The sequence below is a fragment of the Cimex lectularius genome, unplaced genomic scaffold (assembly GCF_000648675.2).
Source record: "Cimex lectularius strain Harlan isolate CLEC.00 unplaced genomic scaffold, Clec_2.1 scaffold105, whole genome shotgun sequence".
NCBI lineage: Eukaryota > Metazoa > Arthropoda > Insecta > Hemiptera > Cimicidae > Cimex > Cimex lectularius.
The window spans coordinates 539127-560533 of record NW_019394178.1 but is presented as its reverse complement, the minus strand read 5'-3'; the positions used below and the strand labels follow the sequence as shown (position 1 = coordinate 560533).

General features: G+C 33.7%; 1 protein-coding gene across 1 annotated transcript in view; it reads right to left on the bottom strand.

Moving 5' to 3' along the window:
• LOC106664814 (transcriptional activator cubitus interruptus) overlaps positions 1 to 19684 on the bottom strand; it is a 64962-nt gene extending 45278 nt beyond the window's left edge. The window contains exon 1 of the mRNA XM_014390827.2: positions 19356 to 19684. Coding sequence (XP_014246313.1) covers positions 19356 to 19528 — 173 coding nt within the window. The 5' untranslated portion in view covers positions 19529 to 19684. The remainder of the gene's footprint in view (positions 1 to 19355) is intronic.
• Positions 19685 to 21407: the final 1723 nt, after the last annotated feature.

The following is a 21407-nucleotide window of genomic DNA, read 5'->3' as shown; positions in this document are numbered from 1 at the left end:
TACAAAAGGGAGAGGACTTCTTCCAAATCTTCTAAATATAATTAAATGTTGGTATTAATAATTTAATGTCTCAATTACCCTATGTATTTCAAGTCGTTAGATAAGAGCATTAAAGGTGTAAAACTATGAGTCAGTGCAGTAGAAATTGGAAATGTTTGTATCATTGATTCTTTCTACGACTACCATTGACACAAATTCATCTTTAAAAAAAGTTCTGTTGAAGGAAGCGTGGTTCTTCTTAGTTTTCCAAACACTATTAGACGACGGGAATTAATAATTTCACTAAATGTGGCAAAGAGTATGAGGCAACACAGTAGAAATTCAAAATGTTTCTACCATTGACTTATTACAAATCAAACTTTGAAAACGACGCAGATGTGAAAAACTAGAAAAAAATAAAACAAAGAGCAAATTGAATAACAGATAGATCTGAGGGCCGACATCCTCTCTGGGAAGGTCCTGCAGAGCGACGTTTGCATCCCTGTAGAAACTATTAACATCGTTCGCCCTATCAAGAAAAGCCAAACGAAGAAAAAATTCAACAAGTGGAAAGTGAAAAAGAAAATTGTAATAGGAACTTTTGGACGGCAATAATTTTTAATCAAACGATTGATATCCTTTAAAAGTCTTATTCTTGCAGAAACACTCATAAAACTGTGATAATTAAAGAGATTTTACAAATTCACTAATTTCGTGGTCCGCTTGAGCTCATTTGTCGTCGAGAATCCCATCCGATTACACGACATTTGAAAAATGGCAAAAAGGAGGGAACACTCAAAAAGGTGGGGTTGAGATGGGAAGTTGGTGTCCGAGTGGATCGAGGTCACGATAGTTCAAGTGGTAGAGCAGCGGCGTATCTAGCCGAAGATCGTGGGTTCGAATCCCGCTCGTACCATTAACTTTTTTTCATCTCAACTAAAAACCTTAATTGTAATATTTTACAAATGTGAAATCATATATATATATATATNTATATATATATATAATAGAAAGTTTTACATTTTAGAGGGCTTATTTAAATTTTTGACGGGCGGGCCCCTTGTGCATCCATTGTGAAAAAGATTCTGAGTTAGGAAATAATTGACATGGCATCTCATAAGAGGTTCGAAAAATATCAGAAAATGATGAATTGAGAAAAATTATGCGGGTACATAATTAGAACAAACGTTGAGCAAAACAACGCTTTTCAATTTTGACAAACCAAAAAAGGGGGAGGTTATACAAAAAGAAAAAGGATGTATCCTGTATGAATGCCATAAACTCTGCAATTAAGTGAGGTCTTCACAAAAAAGGAAAGTGCGATATAAAAATCATAGTCATATTTATTAAAATCTCTCTGTAGTAATTCAGAAAATTTATTTATGGCATCTCAAGAAGTTCTTTGGATTTTGCCGAAAAGGTCATGTGTTCTTGTTTTAATATCCAAAATTGGTCCGTTATGTGTAGGGGAATGGGATAAAAAATAAATCAATAAACGACATTAACAAATAACATTAAGACATTCGGTTTGAATTTATGTGTATCAGTCATCATGAATCTTGAAATGTGTCTTACCGTTGTTTACGGGTCATTATTTCTGCAGTTTACAAAATATTTCCTAGTAATGCTATTGGTTTTGTGTCTTAATACAGTGATTTCTCATTCCCTACAGTGAAGGCAATGTAATCGACACGTTGATTTCTAACCTCCGACCCCTCAGAGCCTAAATAGGTCCTTCGTGCTCCAGATCGAGTCGGAGGAAAGCCGAAAGACCAGTACAGGATAATTGGTGGGGATGAACGAGTGGAGGGTAATCACCAGCGTGCAATTAGCCGGCAGACGGACAACCGGGTGGAATTCTTCGCAAAAACAGACGAGCACCGCATTGTTCTCTATATGGTAGACAAAGGGAGTCCTCCGAGGGAAATAGAGTCATAAAAAAGTCTGGACTTGGAGGGGAGGGAACGCTCCTGTGCTGTCCTACACTTGCTTCTCTTAATTGCCCACCTTCCTCTTGCTGACTTTCAAATCTTAGGCACAAACTTTTCTGCGTACATGGTTAAGTTCCTTTTATTATTCATGTCCAACAAATGCCCTTTCTCATCCCGATAACTGAAATGATTCTCTCAAGCAGCTAATCCCCATACAAAAATCAATACAAAAGGGTATCGTCCAGTTTAACTTGTGCGTTATGGTGATAATGTTAATTTTATGACTCAAAATTTCCACCTTAAGTATTAAACGAAATTATGACACCAAGTCAATGTTGAAAGTACTTTTTCATTTTAGCACGTACAAACTTTTATTTTAATTTAATACAATTACAATTTTTATACGGATATCAGTAAAAAAAGTGACCTATTTAGGAGGAGAGGTCCGAAGCGTTCTATCATACCAGTGTGAAAAGCTAAGCAAACAAAACAAACGACCTATTTAAGTAAATAATTATTGTTAATAAAAAAATGAATAGAACTATTGATTTTTTAAAAAGGCTGGTTTAATAATTAAAAAATCGAACTCGAATACTCTCTGCTTCATGCAAAAACATTGAATCACGGATATATAACCTAGTTCATCCCTTACTTGTGCCGAGCACTCACCTAACCGTCCTTAACCTTTCTCGTCACCCCCTGACCGATGCATACCTAACCAACATTAATTTTTCTCGTCCCTAACCTATGCCACCTAACTCTAACCCTACCTAACCAACCTTAACCTACTCATCTCTAACGCAAAACTATACCTACCTAATCCTTATTCTACTTATCGTACTTGAAACTTAGTCACCCTATCTTCCTCACACACACACACACACACACACACACACACACACTTCTCTTTTTTTTCTCTCTCTCTCTCTCTTTCTTTCTTTTTCAATTGTTCGACTGCAAATATTTTAATGGTAATAAACGAAAGGTAGGACATCTTAATAATTTTATCGATATGGTTTAAAGTTGGATTTCATTTATATTTATATGTAGTTCATATTAGTATTATATATTTATGCAATTGGAATAGGTCTTTACCTTACCACCAGTCGTACCTTAGGTAGACCCTACCGGCAGACCACGTCGAACTAATGTCCATTAACCCAATTAACTAAAATTTGGATAAAGAACAGAGCATTGAACTTAACGTCTTTCTTATAATAACATTATATACAGCATGTGATATTTTTCATCTCTTGAGTCCTAATTAGGTTGTTATGGACTAGTGTAGCGAATACTCTTTACGAGTGATAAATTATGTCCTACTAGCTCTATAAGCTCTATAAAACCTGAGCTTTAGTTTTGTTGGAGAGTGTTCTACTTGTTCTATAATGTAATTCTTGTTATATATGTTTTTTGATTCCGCGTTTTTGTTTTTTATTATTGTCATTACCATAGAACAGTAAAAGGATAAGGATTTTTAAACCACCAGCATTTTTGAACCTAGCAAAACATGACCAGCACGCCAGCTGTGTATCGTGTAAATCACCTTGGGTCAAAAAGACCTGGAGAACCGGATTGGCTCACCGGGTCGAGAATCAGACAAAAAATATCGACCAAAAAAAAGACCCTCTATCGGTGAAAAACTACTCAATTAGAAAGCCAATTAAGATATAATATCCGAAGCTCGGACGAAAAAGATCTGCCGCAGAAACCCGCCGGAATGGGGAAATAATGGACCGAATAAAAAGCTAACTCCTCTCCCTGTGAATTGACTCGGCCCGATAACAGGTTCCGGATTTCTTCGACCTCGTGTCAACAGCAAGCCACCTGGAGAAAGTCCAGCCTGGCGCAGATTAAAAACCGTCAGAATTATGATCAATTATTCAATAGAGATGTACGCCTCTTTCGGATCGTGGTACAAATTTATTTATTAAAATGATGAGGTCCTTAAATCAATTAATGCGTTATATAAATGAGGTTACATCTCTCTCACTCTTCATCTGTCTCTAAACCACTAAACCACTTCTCCCTCTTCACCCACACAAACACGAACACATTCTTCTCTTCTCTTTCTAGTTCTCATTCTCTCTCGCTCTCCCCACTTCCTCCTCTCTCTCTTTTTGATTCCATTGTATATCTTACTCTTTTTACAATCATTAACCTTTCTGTCACTTTTTCTATTTTACACTCACTCTTTCTCTTCCTCTGGCTTACCATTTACCATTATTCTATCGGTCTTTTCTCATTCTCTCTCTCTCTCTCTCTATCTCTCACTTTCTTTCTTTATATCTTTCAGCTAAAGAAGAAATATATATGTATCTATTTCTTTGTATCAGTTACTCTTGAAGGCTCGTTCTTTCTCTCTCTCTCTCTCTCTCTCTCTCTCTCTCTCTCTCTCTCTCTCCATCTCTCTTTTCTTCTATCTTTCTCCCACATTAGGAAATAAATATATCAAGTTGATGTTTGTTTTCCTAATTTTAGATTAAATGGGTCGTTGAAAATAAAACTTAAAGGGAGACGTTATACTCACACGGCATAACAGATTTTATCTATCACAAGATTCTTTTTTCTCTTTAATGTTTTGTTTGTCGGAAGTTCAAAAGGCTCAAAAGTCATTATCTTGTAATTAAACGATCCTCCTTGTATAACATGTAATTAATACATCATGATATTCAACATAACCAGCATAGTCCAAGGGCAAGGTTACTACATATAAGTTTTTGTAGGAATAAATTAAAAAGAAAAAAATAGACTAAACAAGTCCGCAGTACTTTCTCATGACATCTACATAAATTAAAATAATTTTATGCCCACATTTTTGTTTATTAAAGTCTTTCTTGGTCTGAGGTATTTTAATTTTTACCCAGTCTCGTACTCGTGTAAAACACCGAGACAAAGAGAACCTATGTGTAATTGACTAATACAGATCTAAGCACAGTTATATTTTTATAAAACGTGTTGAAATTTAACACGAAAATACTTTTCGTAGAGAATTTAATGGGAGGGCAATTTTCTACCAATTTGACAGACATGCCTCGATTGGCGAATCGAGGAAAAATGATTCCGCGAAGAACCATGGGCAGTTCCAACTCTTTCTCGCGATAAAACGGTCCCATAAATTTGACAAAGAATGCACTTTTAAAAATAAAATTAGATAAAAGAAATACGCATCTGCTAAACTATTTACACACAAATCAACACAATTTTAAACCAAGAAGCATGTTATTATGATCAATATTGAATGTTGCTGAACTGAGTAAAGAAAGCGAAATGTAATCTACAAAAACAAATGTACAAATCCGGAACTGGGAATGTATAATACTGTTTTACATAGTATATTTTGTACATGTTACGCCTCTTCTTTCTTTACCCTTAAAATGCAGATATATTTATAGATTTTATCTCACACCAATGTTTAAATTAATTATTATTTATTCTTCTGAAGTACTATTTTCTTTTCTTTTTTTTCAAAGATTAGAAATCCAGAAAGGTCCACAGTGCCAATTAGATCCGCAGATATGCAGCAAAGGTCAACCACCCTGTAACCTTCAACTCCGATAAATGCCGATGTTTTCCCCACGTTAGATTATTTTTAAAATTGATTTTTATTTGTAATTTGGTTTTAAATTGTAATTGTTTAGGTTTTTAACATATTACTGTTAGTATATAAAATCACAGAAATGGCATCACTAATACTTGAGATAATTATTGATGGTATTTGCATAAACATAAAACTGTTAATGTACAAACTACAGCAGAACGTGAAAATTACATAAAGGCGACATCGAACTATAAACATGAAAGACGATAATAACCAAAATATATTTTAAAATTGACAGAATCTCGTGTTTTATACAATATAAACATTAAAATATCACAGTCTCTACAACATATGAGAAACTACTAAAACCCAATCATGAAAAACAGTAATACAAACAGCATAATTATAATATAATATAACATCCAATATGAACATGAAAAACGATGTTTCAGCTTAAAATAAGCGCAAAAACTACTCAATCCAAAAGCCCAAAACACAAAACATTATAATAAAAACATACAAAATAAATTGTGCAAGCCTATTGAAACATTAGCATAAAATGTAGAAACATTATCTTATCAGAGCATATACAAAAATGTATTTTAACATCCATACATTATCAAGAAAATCGATGTTATATCAGAACACAAAAACAAAGTTCAAATTACTTCTTTAATTATCAAAATATTAATAGAAAATTATCTAAACATTAAACTAAATCTAAACTGAACTAAATCGATGTTTAAAACGAGAAAATTTCGCGTTAATATCACAATAATCGGTGTCTGTCGCAGCATAAATATCGCAATTCTAAGCTCATCATAAACACGAAAAAGTACTCAGTGTGTAAAATAAATTAAAGAAACTGTACAAAATTTTATACAAACGATTTCCCATGGTATACCAGGCATAATTGTGAAAAACTATGGAACATAAAATATAAAATATGATAATGTTTGTTAGGTTTTTTCTTCAAGTCTGCCGTTTGATAAGACACTAAGTCTTTACTGATCATTGAGGTCCAGTTATCCTTGCTGTGTTGGGCTGTCAGATAGATTGGCTAATTTATTATTGACTAAAACGAAGGAAAATGCAGGATGTATTTGCGGCAATTGAACATTTTGAATTATATACAATAGTCTTCTACCGATAAGAAGAAAAAAACCTCTCTGCAGCAAATTATGCCTATTATCCTTGCAGGGTCGTTCTGGGAGTCGCATTTCGGCTTTTAGACAGACTCAGTGAAGATGGCAAAATGCCGAAACGCGTCCGACCGACCAATCCATCGAGGATAGGCAGACCAGGAGGATCGTGAAGACCCAATTTCAAATCATCGCCCCACAGACAAGGCGCAGAAATCGCCAAGTAAATGCTAAAGTAAATACTTCATAAGTTTTAGAAATGTGTGGTGATTAGTGACCGCTAATCGATAATTATTCAGAAATCGTGAGATGCGGTCTGGTGTGATGTAGTTTCAGAAAAACATTTTCTTTATCGTGCCAACGTTTCGATCTTTATGGAGATCATCTTCAGGGCTCAATAAAGATCGAAACGTTGGCACGATAAAGAAAATGTTTTTCTGAAACCTACATCACACCAGACCGCATCTCACGATTTCTGAATAACTAATTCATTTAATTCAATTTTCAATAAACTCTGCTGAAAAATTATTTTACGAATACTCCGGATCAAGGTATGGACCTGAAGAAGAAATCACATTTAGATGCTACTGCCAAGCTTTCGACCTATTTTAAGGTCATCATCAGGGCAAAACAACCTTAATTATGTCTACAGATTGACTGTGTTCTAGAGTGTTCGTAAGTGAAAAAGTTGTCGATTCTTCTAACACTGAAAATAGAAAAATTATCTTAAATCATAAAAGGAACAATTATTCGGAAATTGTGAAATGCGGTCTGGTGTGATGTAGGTTTCGGAAAAACATTTTCTTTATCGTGCCAACGTTTCGATCTTTATTGAGCCCTGAAGATGATCTTAAAAAAGATCGAAATGATGGCACGATAAAGAAAATGTTTTTCTGAAACCTACATCACACCGGACCGCATCTCAGATTTCCGAATAATCATCAACAAACAGTAACTAATCACCACACAAAGGAACAATGTTTAAGGCGAACATTCACGCTGGTGCAGATTACTCCATTTTTAGTAAAGCTTTTTTCCTAAGTCATGTCATTAATCAATAATCCTTCAATTTTTCATCAGATCCTGGCTAAACAAATATTAACGATATTTTAATTTAGCGAAGTTTGTATAAAAAGTAAAAGTGGTTTATGGCATGAATGGATTCTTCAAAGCCACTTTTGGTCAAATATTGATCTAGGCGATGGCTCAAAGTGTTCATACGCCTGAAAAGTTTAATTAGATTCTATCAATTAAAAACCAACCAAACCACATGGTTAAAGTAAAGGTTCATCGCAACAATATCATAAAACCGAAACCACTCAGAACCACAACCGTGAAAATAAATGAAAAACTTTGAATAGAAGATAGTAGAATGAATTCGGTTTGATGAACGGTAGCGTATTAAATTTCGTGGTCAACCCGTTTCGTGGTTTTTCGGTTTATTCCGCTCAAAGAAGTGCATGTCGGATCCGCTTACTCGTCCCGAAGGCTTGAACAAAGACTTTTACCGGTTAATTAATATTAATAAGCGGTTAAATTCATTTAGAAAAAAATTACTTCAAGTTCAACCGGAAATATGTAAATTCAAGACTGTTAAACTTACTTGAATTAACGAGACAATTTTCGTTTAGAATTGTTAATAAATAAGTCATAAAGTCGACTTAATAAGATATTTTTTCCTAAAAGGAAATCTTTGTACAGCCGACTTATAATAGTTTCTGAATTTCGGGTCAAAAATATCGATTTGTAATATTTCAGCAGCCTTCGGTTAACATACTACTACCATCACAGGTATTTGAGGATAGCATCTTGGCCCAGTAGATATCCCCAAACAGGTTCGTAATCCTAGAAGTGTTTTCACACTTATTTATTACCAAGGGGCCCCAAGGCGATAGTTTTTGACGAGACGTCATGAACCGGGCAGCTCCGGGTCTCCACCTGCTGAGAAGCATTAGATCACTGACAACCCAGGCGACACGTTCACCATAGCCCATTTGATTTGATAACATGTTTACATTTATTTTCCAAATGTCGCACGGGCTCAGACGATAAGCTGTAGGGATAAAAGAAAGTCACGGTAAAAAAATAAATTCTTTCATCGTGCTTGAATAATGAATATTAAATAACATCTCTAACAGTATGGATATATTAAACACTGTAACTTTCTGAATTTTCCATTATTACAATAGTCTATAAGTTCAATCTATGCAATAATAGAGACAATGATAAGGTCATAAGATATAAATTCTGTTTTATTAATCAAATAATACTTGAAAGAATGTGATAATAATTTATTATTATACTTTTCACGAAATTTCAACCCCTATTCTCAATGAAATATTTATTTAATTTTACAACCATCCCAGTTTTCTCTAGTCTTCATATTGTACAAAATGTAAGTTAATTCAATTCGTGATCAAAAGGATAATGTCATCTACTTATTAATCAATGAAGATTTTTGTTAACTCAAAGAAATATGTGAGATTCCTTCTTGTATTACTAAATTAAAGACTCAAAAACAATGAACGTTTAATCATATATATATAAACCATAAAACGCTTCAAATTTTATTTATATCAAACAATTCAGGAATAATAATAATATATAAATAATATACATAATATAATCGACATATCGGGAATTTTTAATTAATATTAGTTCTTTAAAGTTTTCCAGAAATGTAATTTTATTACTTGGACTTTTAATGTTAAGCAGCTCATGATCGTTGAGTTAATGATTAAGGAAAGTAAGGCGAGTTGGGGGTTGTTGTTCGTCATGCATGTCCGACTTTTTGTTTATTTATTTAATTTTTTATATGTTTTATTTTATATATTATTTTTTGTAAGGCATTATGCATTATTAATATTATCATAATCATCGATCAAAAAATATATAAAAATTAATTATATTCTTTGCTTACAGTTTTCCTGTCACCCTCGCATATAGGCGATTTAAAATTAAGCATAAATCATACGGTTAATGATCTTATAAGTTAGTATATAATTAAATTTGGACGGATCATAAAATTTAATAATACAGAAAATCCCCGTCATCTCCTTAATTTTATAAGGTTTTTTTCAAATTTTCTAAAATTATAATGTTGGTTGATTCTTCAAATCATGAATCATGCGGTCTATGATCAAAGAGCTGTAATGAACTTTCATCTTATAACTTCACTGTGAAAATATCCATTAATCTTTCCTTGGCTTTTATCTAAAAGCAAATTATAGATCATAGTTCACCAAGTCAATTCAAGTGTTAATTTACAGCCCAATCATAGATGATTTCAACGATCACGGCGAATCCGAGATACTTGGTTTTAATCACAAATCTCTTTTGAAAATTTCTAATCATTTATACAATTTTCGGCTTTTTAAATTTTTTGTTTTAAATATTCCATTTGTTCCAGAGTTGACTGAAATTACATCATGAATCGTGAATGAAATGATCATAGATTGCCCTCCGACTAGTGGGACGATAATTTAATAAAAATCAATTATATTTATAGGTTTTTTAAATTAAGATAAGTTGAACTCATGATCAATAATGATTAACATGATTGAGAAGGATAAATTTAAAGTGAACATGCCAATATCTGACCGACTTCAAAAAACAGAAACAACTACATAACATGTTGACAGAGGTGAAAAATGATTAGATATTTAACATGAAATTAAATCTGCCATTTTATTATTTGATTATCTTTATAACAGAGGCTTGATTGTTTTTAGACCTTTTTTAATTGCCAATTGATAATTGACTTGTTGGCAGGTTGTCCTAATAGAGCAATAGGTGTACTATAGTTTGTAAATATTTTAACTGATCATTAAGTTCAATTATACACTATATTTATTCTTATGGTCGTTCCTCCTTTTTTTATGTAGATTTTTTTCTATATCTGATTAACCAGTTTTGACGAGTCGCGATCATGAGAACGTCGACAAGTTGTTTAAGGCTCCACCTGTTCCGACAAAAAGGAATCGTAGATCAAGTGACAACTCAGGCGACACGGGCAACTTCTTCCATTAATGAAACCGTCCCCGGTATTAATTATGTTCACGTATTTACGGTTTCACGATTCGATGTACCGTGAAAACGCGACGGGACGGATTTAGATGAAGAATTATTTCCCAGTTAATTGCGTCCCCTGGTAAGAGGATCTCTCACAATTGTCGAAGAACGCCAAAGGGGTTTTAAATTAGACCTGGACATCGCCCAGAATATAGTTAAATTGCTTTCACGCCTGTTAGGTTTCCTGTCAAACTCTGCAATAAATTCACTAAATTATTTTTTTTAAGGGCAAATTGTTTTATTTTTCATCTTGAATTTTTATTTAGCAATTGAAACACACATGTAAAACAAAAACACGTCGGACTCATAACCAATTTCAATAACACACTCAGTCTAAACGTCTGCCTTGTCTCGCTTTATTTCTGTCTCTATTTCACTCTCGTCTTTGTATCTATATTTATATCTCAATCTTTTACAATATCTATCTGCCATTCTCTCTCTCTCTCTGTCCCTCTCTCTCCTTCTCTTCCTTTCTTTCTTTCTCACTCATTTTCTCTTCCTCTCTTTCTGTCTCTTCGGTACATCTATCCATCTACCAATTAGTATAAATATTTGATTAACCATCTTCTATCATCTTGATTTATATTTAGATATATATATTTTTCCTGATCACTATCCATCGGTCTATATTCTCTCTTTTTTCACTTTCTTTCTCACTATTCCTCTCAGACATTGCCATCATTTGAGTGGAAAGGCACTTCTGTTGGTCCCATTGGAATATGTTGAATTAGCACACCCTCCCTCACCCTGTATCACATAATTGTTCTCGTTCTCTCTCTCTCTCTCTCTCTCTCTCTCTCTCTCTCTCTCTCTCTCTCTCTCTCTCTCGCTCACTCAGTCAATTTCTCTCTCTGTCTCCCTCACTCCCTCCCCCCTCTCTCTCTCTCTATCTATCTACCTATTTGTTTGGATTGGAAATGTTTTGGTTTTGTACTTCTTCGTTGCTAAGTTGTCTATCTCGATTTTTTTTCGGTAGCGTCATTATGAACGGTCATTTTGAAAAATACATATTAATAACATACACACAGAATTTTTTAATTAAATTTTATTACAATTAATTCAGGTTTTTAGTCGAGATAAAAAAGTCAATGACACGAGCGGGATTCGAACCCACGATCTTCGGCTAGATACACATAGTAGGTATGTAAGTCGGATTTGGTGTGTGAATGTGTGATTTTGGAGAATAATTAAGGTCATGGATCTTGCTGCTGAGAGCAAGATTTCAGCATTGTAATTCAATTTTACCTGAAATTCGACTTTTAGAAGACTAGACTTAGACACACTAATTCACCATACATATAGGTTTATGTCCTTCTAAATTTTACATTCTATCTCTCACGATCTCTAAATAATCATTAACTAACGGTCACTAAACACCACACATTTATATTCTATATTTATGTTCATAGAATTAGAACTTAGGTTGGTAGACGAATGAGAGAAGAAATTGTCGGCTCAAGTTCTTAAATATTCTTTCTCTCCCCTATACAGAATTTCTCAATTAGTTAATATTTATGAAAGGTATTGGTTGAGATAAAAAAGTCAGTGTCACGAGCGGGATTCGAACCCCCGACCTTCGGCTAGATACGCCGCTACTTGAGCTATCGTGACTTCGATCCACTCGGACACTAACTTCCCATCTTAACCTCACCTCTCGAATTTTCCTTCCGTTTTGCCTTTTATTTTGTCAGTTTTTAGATAAGTCTCATTTAAATCATCCAAATTTATGAAGGTTCTAAGAACAAATGACGTGATTTGAACGTTAGCACGCACATTTCGACACCTGGATTTTATGAAACTAGCTTCTTCCATTGTTAGGTTGGATCGACGTAAAAAGGATATTTTACTGAGTTTACCAGTTTTCGTTTTGTATGCGTTTGTTTGTATGAAAAAGCAACGGACCGTTTTGGGGTATGAATCAGAAATTCCAGGGACGACGGAGGGAATCGAACCCCTGACCGCGGGGTCTACGGAGTCTAGGTTCTGAACTGCTAACCAGCACCGAAGTAAGTCCTTGCCTATTTCAAGCCGCATATTTCGCTAGATTATCTACTCCTTCATTTTAGTTAATACCATGGACTCTAATCCAAGCAAATTTGATAATTTTATTTTGCTCCCTGAGAAAGTGAATTTTGGATATCATTTTAAAAGTGAAATGGTTATCTAATGGTCGAAAGTTGCGTTTTTTTAATGTTTATATAAGGTGCTTTGGATGTCCGTTATTGTTAAGCACTAATAGCGAAGACCATTTGGAAAAATAATCTATCTATCTATCTAAATCTATCTATCTAAATAATCTATCTTAAATCAGATCTATCTATCTCTATATTTCTATCTTATCTATCTCTATCTATCTGTCTACTAGGCACTAAACTTCACCAATGTTTTTAGTAAAAAAATGAATTTCTATTTGTTTACAGTACTTTAGCCAAGTGAATTATTTGTTATTTAAAACACACCTTAATGAAAATGTTTCCCCCATAACAAAACCAGGGGTATCACTAGTTCATATTTCCGTTCCTTTTTTAAATTTTAGATCTATTAAATATAACCTTACAAAACCTACTTGAAGGTCATTTTTAAGTCATATGAAGGTATAATGAGCTGATTAGTTGGACAGGTGTGAACCGAAAATCTCGCCCTTCGTTAATTTGATGGCAGATGCTTTTCAACTAGGTCTGGAGATGACTAACGATAAAATGTGTATCACAAATGTACATCTGGTCTAAAATCGCTTTCCATTAGGTGGGTTTTGGCTGATCATCAATTAGAGATTGTGGTGTGATAGCAGTGAAGCGGAAAATGAGGTGTGATCAAACTCGATATCGTACTCGACTGGAGTGAGATCTGTAATAACACTAAATAACATTCAACTTCAATGGGTGTTGCGGTCGACCTTTTAAATCATGATACTGACGATTCTTTGACAATAAAAGATCTTGTTAGTCCAGGAGGAGAGTTTTACGTTCAAATAAAAATGAATCATTATAATAGTTATAATTTACGTAATGATGATTTATGTATAATTTATGCACTTATGAGTTATAATTTTTATAAATTACTTGTCATAAGTAAGCAGATTGATTACTCCATTCTTATGATCGAGATTTCACCCAATTTATTTATTTTGCTAAAAAATTTGTTAGACCATTTTTTAAAATTTCTAACTTGTGTAGTTACTTCATTATCATAAGTATGTGTTTTTAATTATGAAGATCAACTTATCATTGCTGATCAAATTTTCATACATCAATAACTTGATGAAAACTTCAGTCTATTTTTTAAAGGATGACAGTTTTGATAACAGTTTATTGCTTTGTCTGGCTAAAATCAATGATGAATGCTGTTGCATCTCTTTCTGAGTTCGTGATGACAGTAAATGAGAAACCTTAGGATATTCCGGTTTATGTCAGGTAAAAATTTAAAAACTAACAGATCTACAAATATTCTGTCAGGGATCGTCTGAATTACTCAAAATGCGTTAGTATTGTTTTGAAATCTCAAATTTACGATGTATTCCGAGAAGATCCTCCGATAAGTTGTAAACCCTTTAAGTTTTATCGCCTCTATTTTTTCAAAAAATCCCGCTAAACCCCGCTGACTGTAGACTGGATTTTTTCCTCTTTTCAAACTGGAGGAAAATAGGTTCTTGGTATTCTTTCTTAAGTGGAAATACGTTGTAAAAGGTTTTTACAACAATGGACATGTGCTGTAAACCCGCCGGACGACCTGGGTAAAGGAAGCCGGCCGGGAAAAGGATTTGGCCGAACAGTGGCCAACTACCATGTTTCCACCCTAATCCTCTCAAATGTACGAATGCAGGTATCGGCATCTTTTTAGACTGCAGAGTAGGAGTTTCTGACTAGCAGTATCATTAAAACATGCCATAAGACAACAATCCTTAATTATTTGCATTATTTACACTCAATAAGACTTAATTTTTTTAAAACTGCAATACTTCTTAAATAGCCAGTTTTAAAGTTACAAATATTAAAACAGGTCAAAGTTTAATTATCTATATTATATAATTTGGTAAACACGCCAAATAACCCTTATCATACCAAAAAGATCATCATTGTCTAAAAGTAATTATTTCATCGAAGTTTTAATAAATCTAGTCTCAATTTTCCTTCAGTCATTGGTAAAATTTAACAGTTTAAACATCAACATTTTCCCTCCCCGCCTGTCAAAAACTTTCACATTTTCCTTGATTTTATCCTAAGAAGAAAATTAATCTTGGTATTATCATTAATTCACAAGTGAGGAAATGATTGAAATTTTGTTTAAAATCACTTGTTGAGTAAAAAATATTTTACCAAATAATTTATTTGAAGATGAAGGAAGAGTGTGTTTTTTAATTTACCCACTTCTGGTAGTGGAATAAACTTTTGACCACTTTTATCCTCAACCATCGCTGCAAAATAAATAAAACATACTCTCCCATGTTTTTTTTTTTTTTTACAAATATGCAAATATTTTATTTTACGCACGCGCACCTCCTGTTCCGCCGTATAATCTCGTAGGTAATTACATGGCGGATTATATAAATTACATGTATCCATATTATATTTATACTGCAATTTATCAAAAAATAAGATATATGGAATCCACGTTTTCATATTGGAAAATATGTCATACATTTACACCGTGGGCATAATTGATAGTTTTTTGTAAATTGTAGTTGTATCTTTATTTTCTTCCTTAAGTTGTTGTTCATTCATTCGGCGATCAGGCTAGTTAAACATATAGGAACAATATCAACCATTTAATTTTTTTACATTAAAATTTTCGGTATTTTTACATTTTACATTTAAAACAACTAAATGGTTGTTATGTTACACCAACGAAAAAATTTTGGTTTTAAAGTATAGAATTTGCAATATAAACCTTTTGAGAATGCTTTTATTACAAACATCATGGCCATTTAAGTTACCACGTGGATAGGCAATGAAATAGTAATAGGCATGTGAAATACGTGCGTGCGCGCAGGCACTAATGTGCTTTTAATTATATTATTTCTCCAGGGCTTTAAATTTTAATAGTTATAGAACTTATCAGAAATATCTTTATCACTATGTTATGGTTCAAGTAAGCTTAAATTACTTTAAAACCGCTGTTGACTGCATTTCAGGCAGCAAGATATTAAATCAAATCTTTCTAGAAAAGTCACAGATTTTCTTTGGACTTTCTTAAGTACGGTGCGTATAGGTTTTGACGCATAAAGTCCCCTCAGAGTGTTATTTTAAATTAGCTACAGATAAACAATAAAAGAACCGAGATGCTTTCGATCGACGAGGAAAAATCTTGGCCTTCAGAATAATTTATAAATTTTTAGCTTTTATATCAAAAACATGTGGAACAATTTTTTAAAATAAGTTATGTCTAACCTAAGCATGACTGTTCAGTGAACTGTAATTGTTAAATAATTGCTTCTTATTTCGTCTTCTTCTTTTTTCTTAATTTTCGGCTGGGATCGAACATACAATTAAACGTGTTCGTGCCTCCGTGTGCGTGCGCGCGGGAGAAAAGTTCGGTTTATTTGTGTTCAAAATCGTAGCAATTAGACGTGGTTTTAAATTTTCCGCTCGTTGGAATTTTTTTTAACAGAAGCTCAATAATAAATTAACACGATATCTGGTATGAGTTTTGGTTTTTTAATGAGCTAAAATTGATAATTTGGATCGTAATAAAAGCCAAGATGGGCATTTTTAATGGTATGTAGATATCTTCACCAACATGGTGATACGTGTTATTTATTGGAACGAAGTATTTATTTACTGAATGGAGGGTATTACCCTCAATTACCCCGAGGAATATTGAGATCTAAGGGGTAATGAAAATGAATTGTGGGGTCTGCATGGAATTTATTAGCGTTAATGGGGAGGGACAAGTCATACAACTACCCCGAAAAATATTGAATAATCTGGTGTAGTGTGAATGTAATTTATTAGCGTGAATGTGGGGCGAATGATCAAATAGTTTGGCAATTTAACCCATAAGCAATTAAAAATAAGAGAGAGAGAGAGAGAGAGAGAGAGAGAGAGAGAGAGAATTCTGTACATTTTAGAAGCTCAATCTGCCTAACAATTTTTCTTTCTTTTTTTATTAAATTATTGAAAGTTCTTTGCTTCATATTCTTTTGTTTAACAATGACATGAAATATAATTTTATTTATTGAGTAGCTAGTGCGATTATTTGTATTTGACGTTATAACTAAAGAAACTTTTTTACTGTGATAATTTCGATCGTACGCACGCTTTAGATTAAATCTCTTCAATAAATATTTAATGTGAAAAACAATGCATTCATCAAACTATAGTTGTATCAACTATACTCTTCAGAAAGTGGTTTTTTATATGTTTTCTCATTTGCCTTTATTTCTATTCTCTGAATTCAAACAAAATGGGTATTGGTAATAAAGAACGACAATCATCCCTGATTATCTTTTTACATAAAATTATCATGTGGACTAGCTGTCGGTGATGGACTAAATATGCATATTGATAAAAAAAATCATTTTTATCATCATTTTGAATCATTTATTGATTTCATGTTTGTATATTTTTATTTAAACATTTATGGGAAGCCCATTGTTTGATAGTTACCTATCATTTTTGTCTGTCTATCCTCGCTGATTTTTATTAGTTCAGACGCGTTTCGACACTGGAGATGGCCAAATGCCGAAACGCCACTGAACTAACAAAAATCAGCGAGGATAGGCAGACCAAAATGATAGGTAACTATCAAACAATAGGTTTATGATCCCGCAGAACAAGGGGAAATCTCACGATTTATAGGAAGGTTGTTTCTGTTGAAAGTATTTAATCGCGTCTGGTAGACAGGAAACAGAAAGTAGGTCTGGGTAGAATTTTTTAGATTTCGGAACGCATAAATTTTGACTTATTTGAAACTCTTAATTTTTTAACTTAAATATTATAAGGAAGTGTCGGATCGTAATGTAACCAATTCTCCATTTTATAAAGGAATTTTAATAATGTATTATTGAAAACGTTCATTGTTCATTCCTGTTGTCTGTTTGATGGTGGACAAGAGAGGTGCTAGAGAGGCTCACTGAAGATGGCGAAATGCCGAAACGCGTTTGACAGACCAAAGTGATCGGTAACGACCAAATTTTATTGCTTAAGACTTCTCGTCGGCGTGAATCAAGACATACTGAAGTAGTGTGACTTTCAATATTACACCTAAATAAATTATTATTGTGCCTTATTTCACGCTTGTAGTATTTTTATAGTGTTATTTCGATAAGAGTGATTGTTCGATTCAATGGGACCCAGCCCGCCATTTAAGAAGCAAATTTTAATCATTCATCAATGAAAATCTTTCATTTTTGTTCTTGGATAACTGTATTTTGATCGATATTAAATAGATGGTATATATCGAGATAGACTATAGATTTAAAGATTCTTCTGCAAATAAATTGATATTTCATTTTATTTGACATTAGTATTATTTTTAAAAAGCTTTTTTGGATTGTAACCCAATACTCCATTTTATAAAGAAAATTAATAATGCACGTTGAATACGTTCGTTGATTTCCTTCTGAGGTATGCGGGGATATGGAGACGTTTTAACACAGCTTGCCAGGCTAAGGAAATAAACTGCCGAAACGCGTCTAACAGGCCAACACGGGAATGTAGACCAAAACGATCGGTAACCAAATTTTATTTTATTGCTTGAGACTTCATTGTCTTCGGCATCTTCATTGTTGGTCGGTGTGAAACAGGACATATTGAAGTAGTTTGACTTCCAAGATTTTACCGCAAAAAAATCAATTTTATGCCTTATTTTACCCTTGTAGTATTTTTATTGCTTATTATTATTATTATTATTATTACAATAGGTAGGTAGATGTTAAATGTGACATAGCTCACCATTTGAGAAGGAGATTTTTTAAAATTTATTATTAACGACTTTTTTTTATGGTTTAAGCTGTTTAAATTTCAAGGTTTCACAGTAAATACACTTGTAGTATTTTTTTTTCAAGCAAATATTATAAGGACTTATTGGATCGTAACCTAAAACGCAACTAACTGTATTATAAGTTTTAAGTAAAAAACTTAAAATGCATCTTTGAAAGCTTAATATTATTATTACGATAGGTGGGATTGGTAGATTCTAATGGGTCCCAGGGGCATTTAAGAAAGACAATTTTATTAATTCACAATTGGCTTAAAAATTCATTTTGGTCGATGTAAAACAAAAATGTAGGATAAATTGAGCTAGATTGTACAAGCAGAATGTTTGAATTTTTCAATTTCATTGTAAATAGATTCATATTTTATCTTAGTGTGTACTGTGTTTTAAATTAATTAATAGTTATAAGAGTTATTGGATAATAAGGACTTATTGAAAACCCTTATTTTATTGTTTATAACTTTGTTGTGGTCCTGTGTGATGTTAGTGGTATTCATTTATGTATCCTCTGGCCATATTGATACGTAGGAAATTTTGTTTAAAAAAATCGTATTTTATTAAAGCTTTGCACCTAGACTATATAAATGTTTAGATTTTTATTCTACCTTAATTGAAGAAAGGAGTGTTGTGTGTATGATTATTATTATACATAATAGTGTGTATTGGCGGATTGTTTTTAATTTGTTGTACGCTTGTGAGAGAAATAATTGGTATGGCAAAGAGAGAAAAAAAGGGAAAAAATAGGGTAATACTGACGGGTGAGGGTGATGGAAGGCCGTGGGCGTGCTGGGATGTATGATCCTGGGGGCATCCCAGATGTAACGTCCATCGTGCGTCCTCTGGTCGACGGGCAAAGGGGTGTGAAACAGGGGGGCGGGGAACTGGAGGGGAAGGCCGCTCCCGAGAGGGTAGCTCTCTTTCTCCGGCATCCTTCTAGGTCATGACGGTATTCCACTTAGTCCCAGCACTTCACTTCTTAAGATATGAAACCAATGTTCACACACATGGACACAGACACATCAATACCAAGATCTAGACTAACATCTCACTTAGGGCGATGGGGCCGCCCCTCCCCACCGATCCTGTTCGAGACCCCCACCAAATGGAGAACCGGCCCAATCCCGGCCTGAGACCGACATCGCCCACCAATCCTGACCCGGGGATATAATCGGTTTTGACATGTAAACAGTTGGTCTGCATGCCCTACGTCACCAACTTCTAATTGATCTGTTAGAGCCTCGACTTCACCATTTATACTCCACCATCTCGACACCTGTGCTAAAAGTAATCACTTCAATCTTCCAAGGGGAACGAGCCCTTCACGCCCGTCAAACGGTTTTCCCAAATGATCTTTTATGTTATATTATCATTCTGTATTTAACTTACCGACACAGAATACCTAGGTAGAAGGCACTTGAGTACACAACACATGCCAACTATCCATATGCGTCAAAAGGAAGCCTCAGCCAATTGTGGCTTAGTTTTTCCCCTGTTTTTTTATCCTTATTTATTAGTATAAAGGTATAAATCCATCCCTTTTCTAACAATTCCACCATTTTTTAGCTACAGGTGAAAAAAATCATTTGAATCCCTCAAAGAATCACCGAAGTATTTCCCAGTCCTTAGCTGCACAGAAAGTCATTTTTCACTCCCTTATATACCTCCTAAATCATACACATGACGACGACAAGTTCTCACGATTCCAGGTTAAACTATACGCCTAAATAATTCACATGCGAAAACCACCTTTCTTCGTTTTTTTCCCTCTTATGGATTTATACTTTCTGAGGCAGAGGTTTTAAAAACGAAGCATTTGAAGTTGAATGAATTTAATATTTTTGCATCTCAGATCATTTCAATCTTTAAAAAATCACCATATTTCCTGGTACGGTAGCCACAGTGAAACTTATTTTTCTCACCCCGACTAGATTCCAGGCATAATCAGAAAAAAAGTAGCGTTTACGAGCAAGAAAACCAGAAATCCTTTGCAAACTGACACCGAATATCTAAGAGTCAAACAATTATTGTTTTTGCAGATTATGATTTTCTTAGGTCATGAAATTGCTGGGTTTTTTTTCTGTGTACGTCCCTGATCATTCATCCCTATTTATTAGTTTGAAAGCATAAATCCATCCCTTTTCTAACAGTTTCACCGTTTTTTAGCTGTAGGTGAAAAAAATCATTTGAATTCCTCAAAGGATCACCGAAGTAATTCCCAGACCCTAGCTACACGGAAAGTCATTTTTCACTGCCTTATATGCCTCCTAAATCATACATGTGACGACCACAAGTTCTCTCGATTCCAGGTTAAACTCTATGCCTAAATAATTAACATGTGAAAACCACCTTTCTTCGTTTTTTTCCCTCTGAGGCAGAGTTTTTAAAAATGATGCATTTGAAGTTGAATGAATTTCAAGATAGATTTGCATCTAAGGTTGGTGTAAAAGTAATGTAACTAAATTTTTGTTTTTCTGTTTTTCATCTGTATTTATTAGTGTGAATGTCTATCCATTCCATATCTAAGTATCAGTTTTCACTCCAGACGAAACAACCACTTGAATTTTTTTAAAAATCACCTGGTCCTTAGCCATAGTGAAACTTATTTTTCTCACCCCGACTAGTTTCCAGGTTTAATAAAAAAAATAGCATTTACTAGTAGGAAAACGTTTTTTATTCGTAGGTACACTAAACAAAAATTTATTTGCAAACTTCGCAGAATATCTAAGAATCAAACATTTATTGTTTTTATAGCTTGTTAGTTTCTGTGGGTCATGAAATTGCTGTTTTGCTATTTTTCTGTGTTCGACA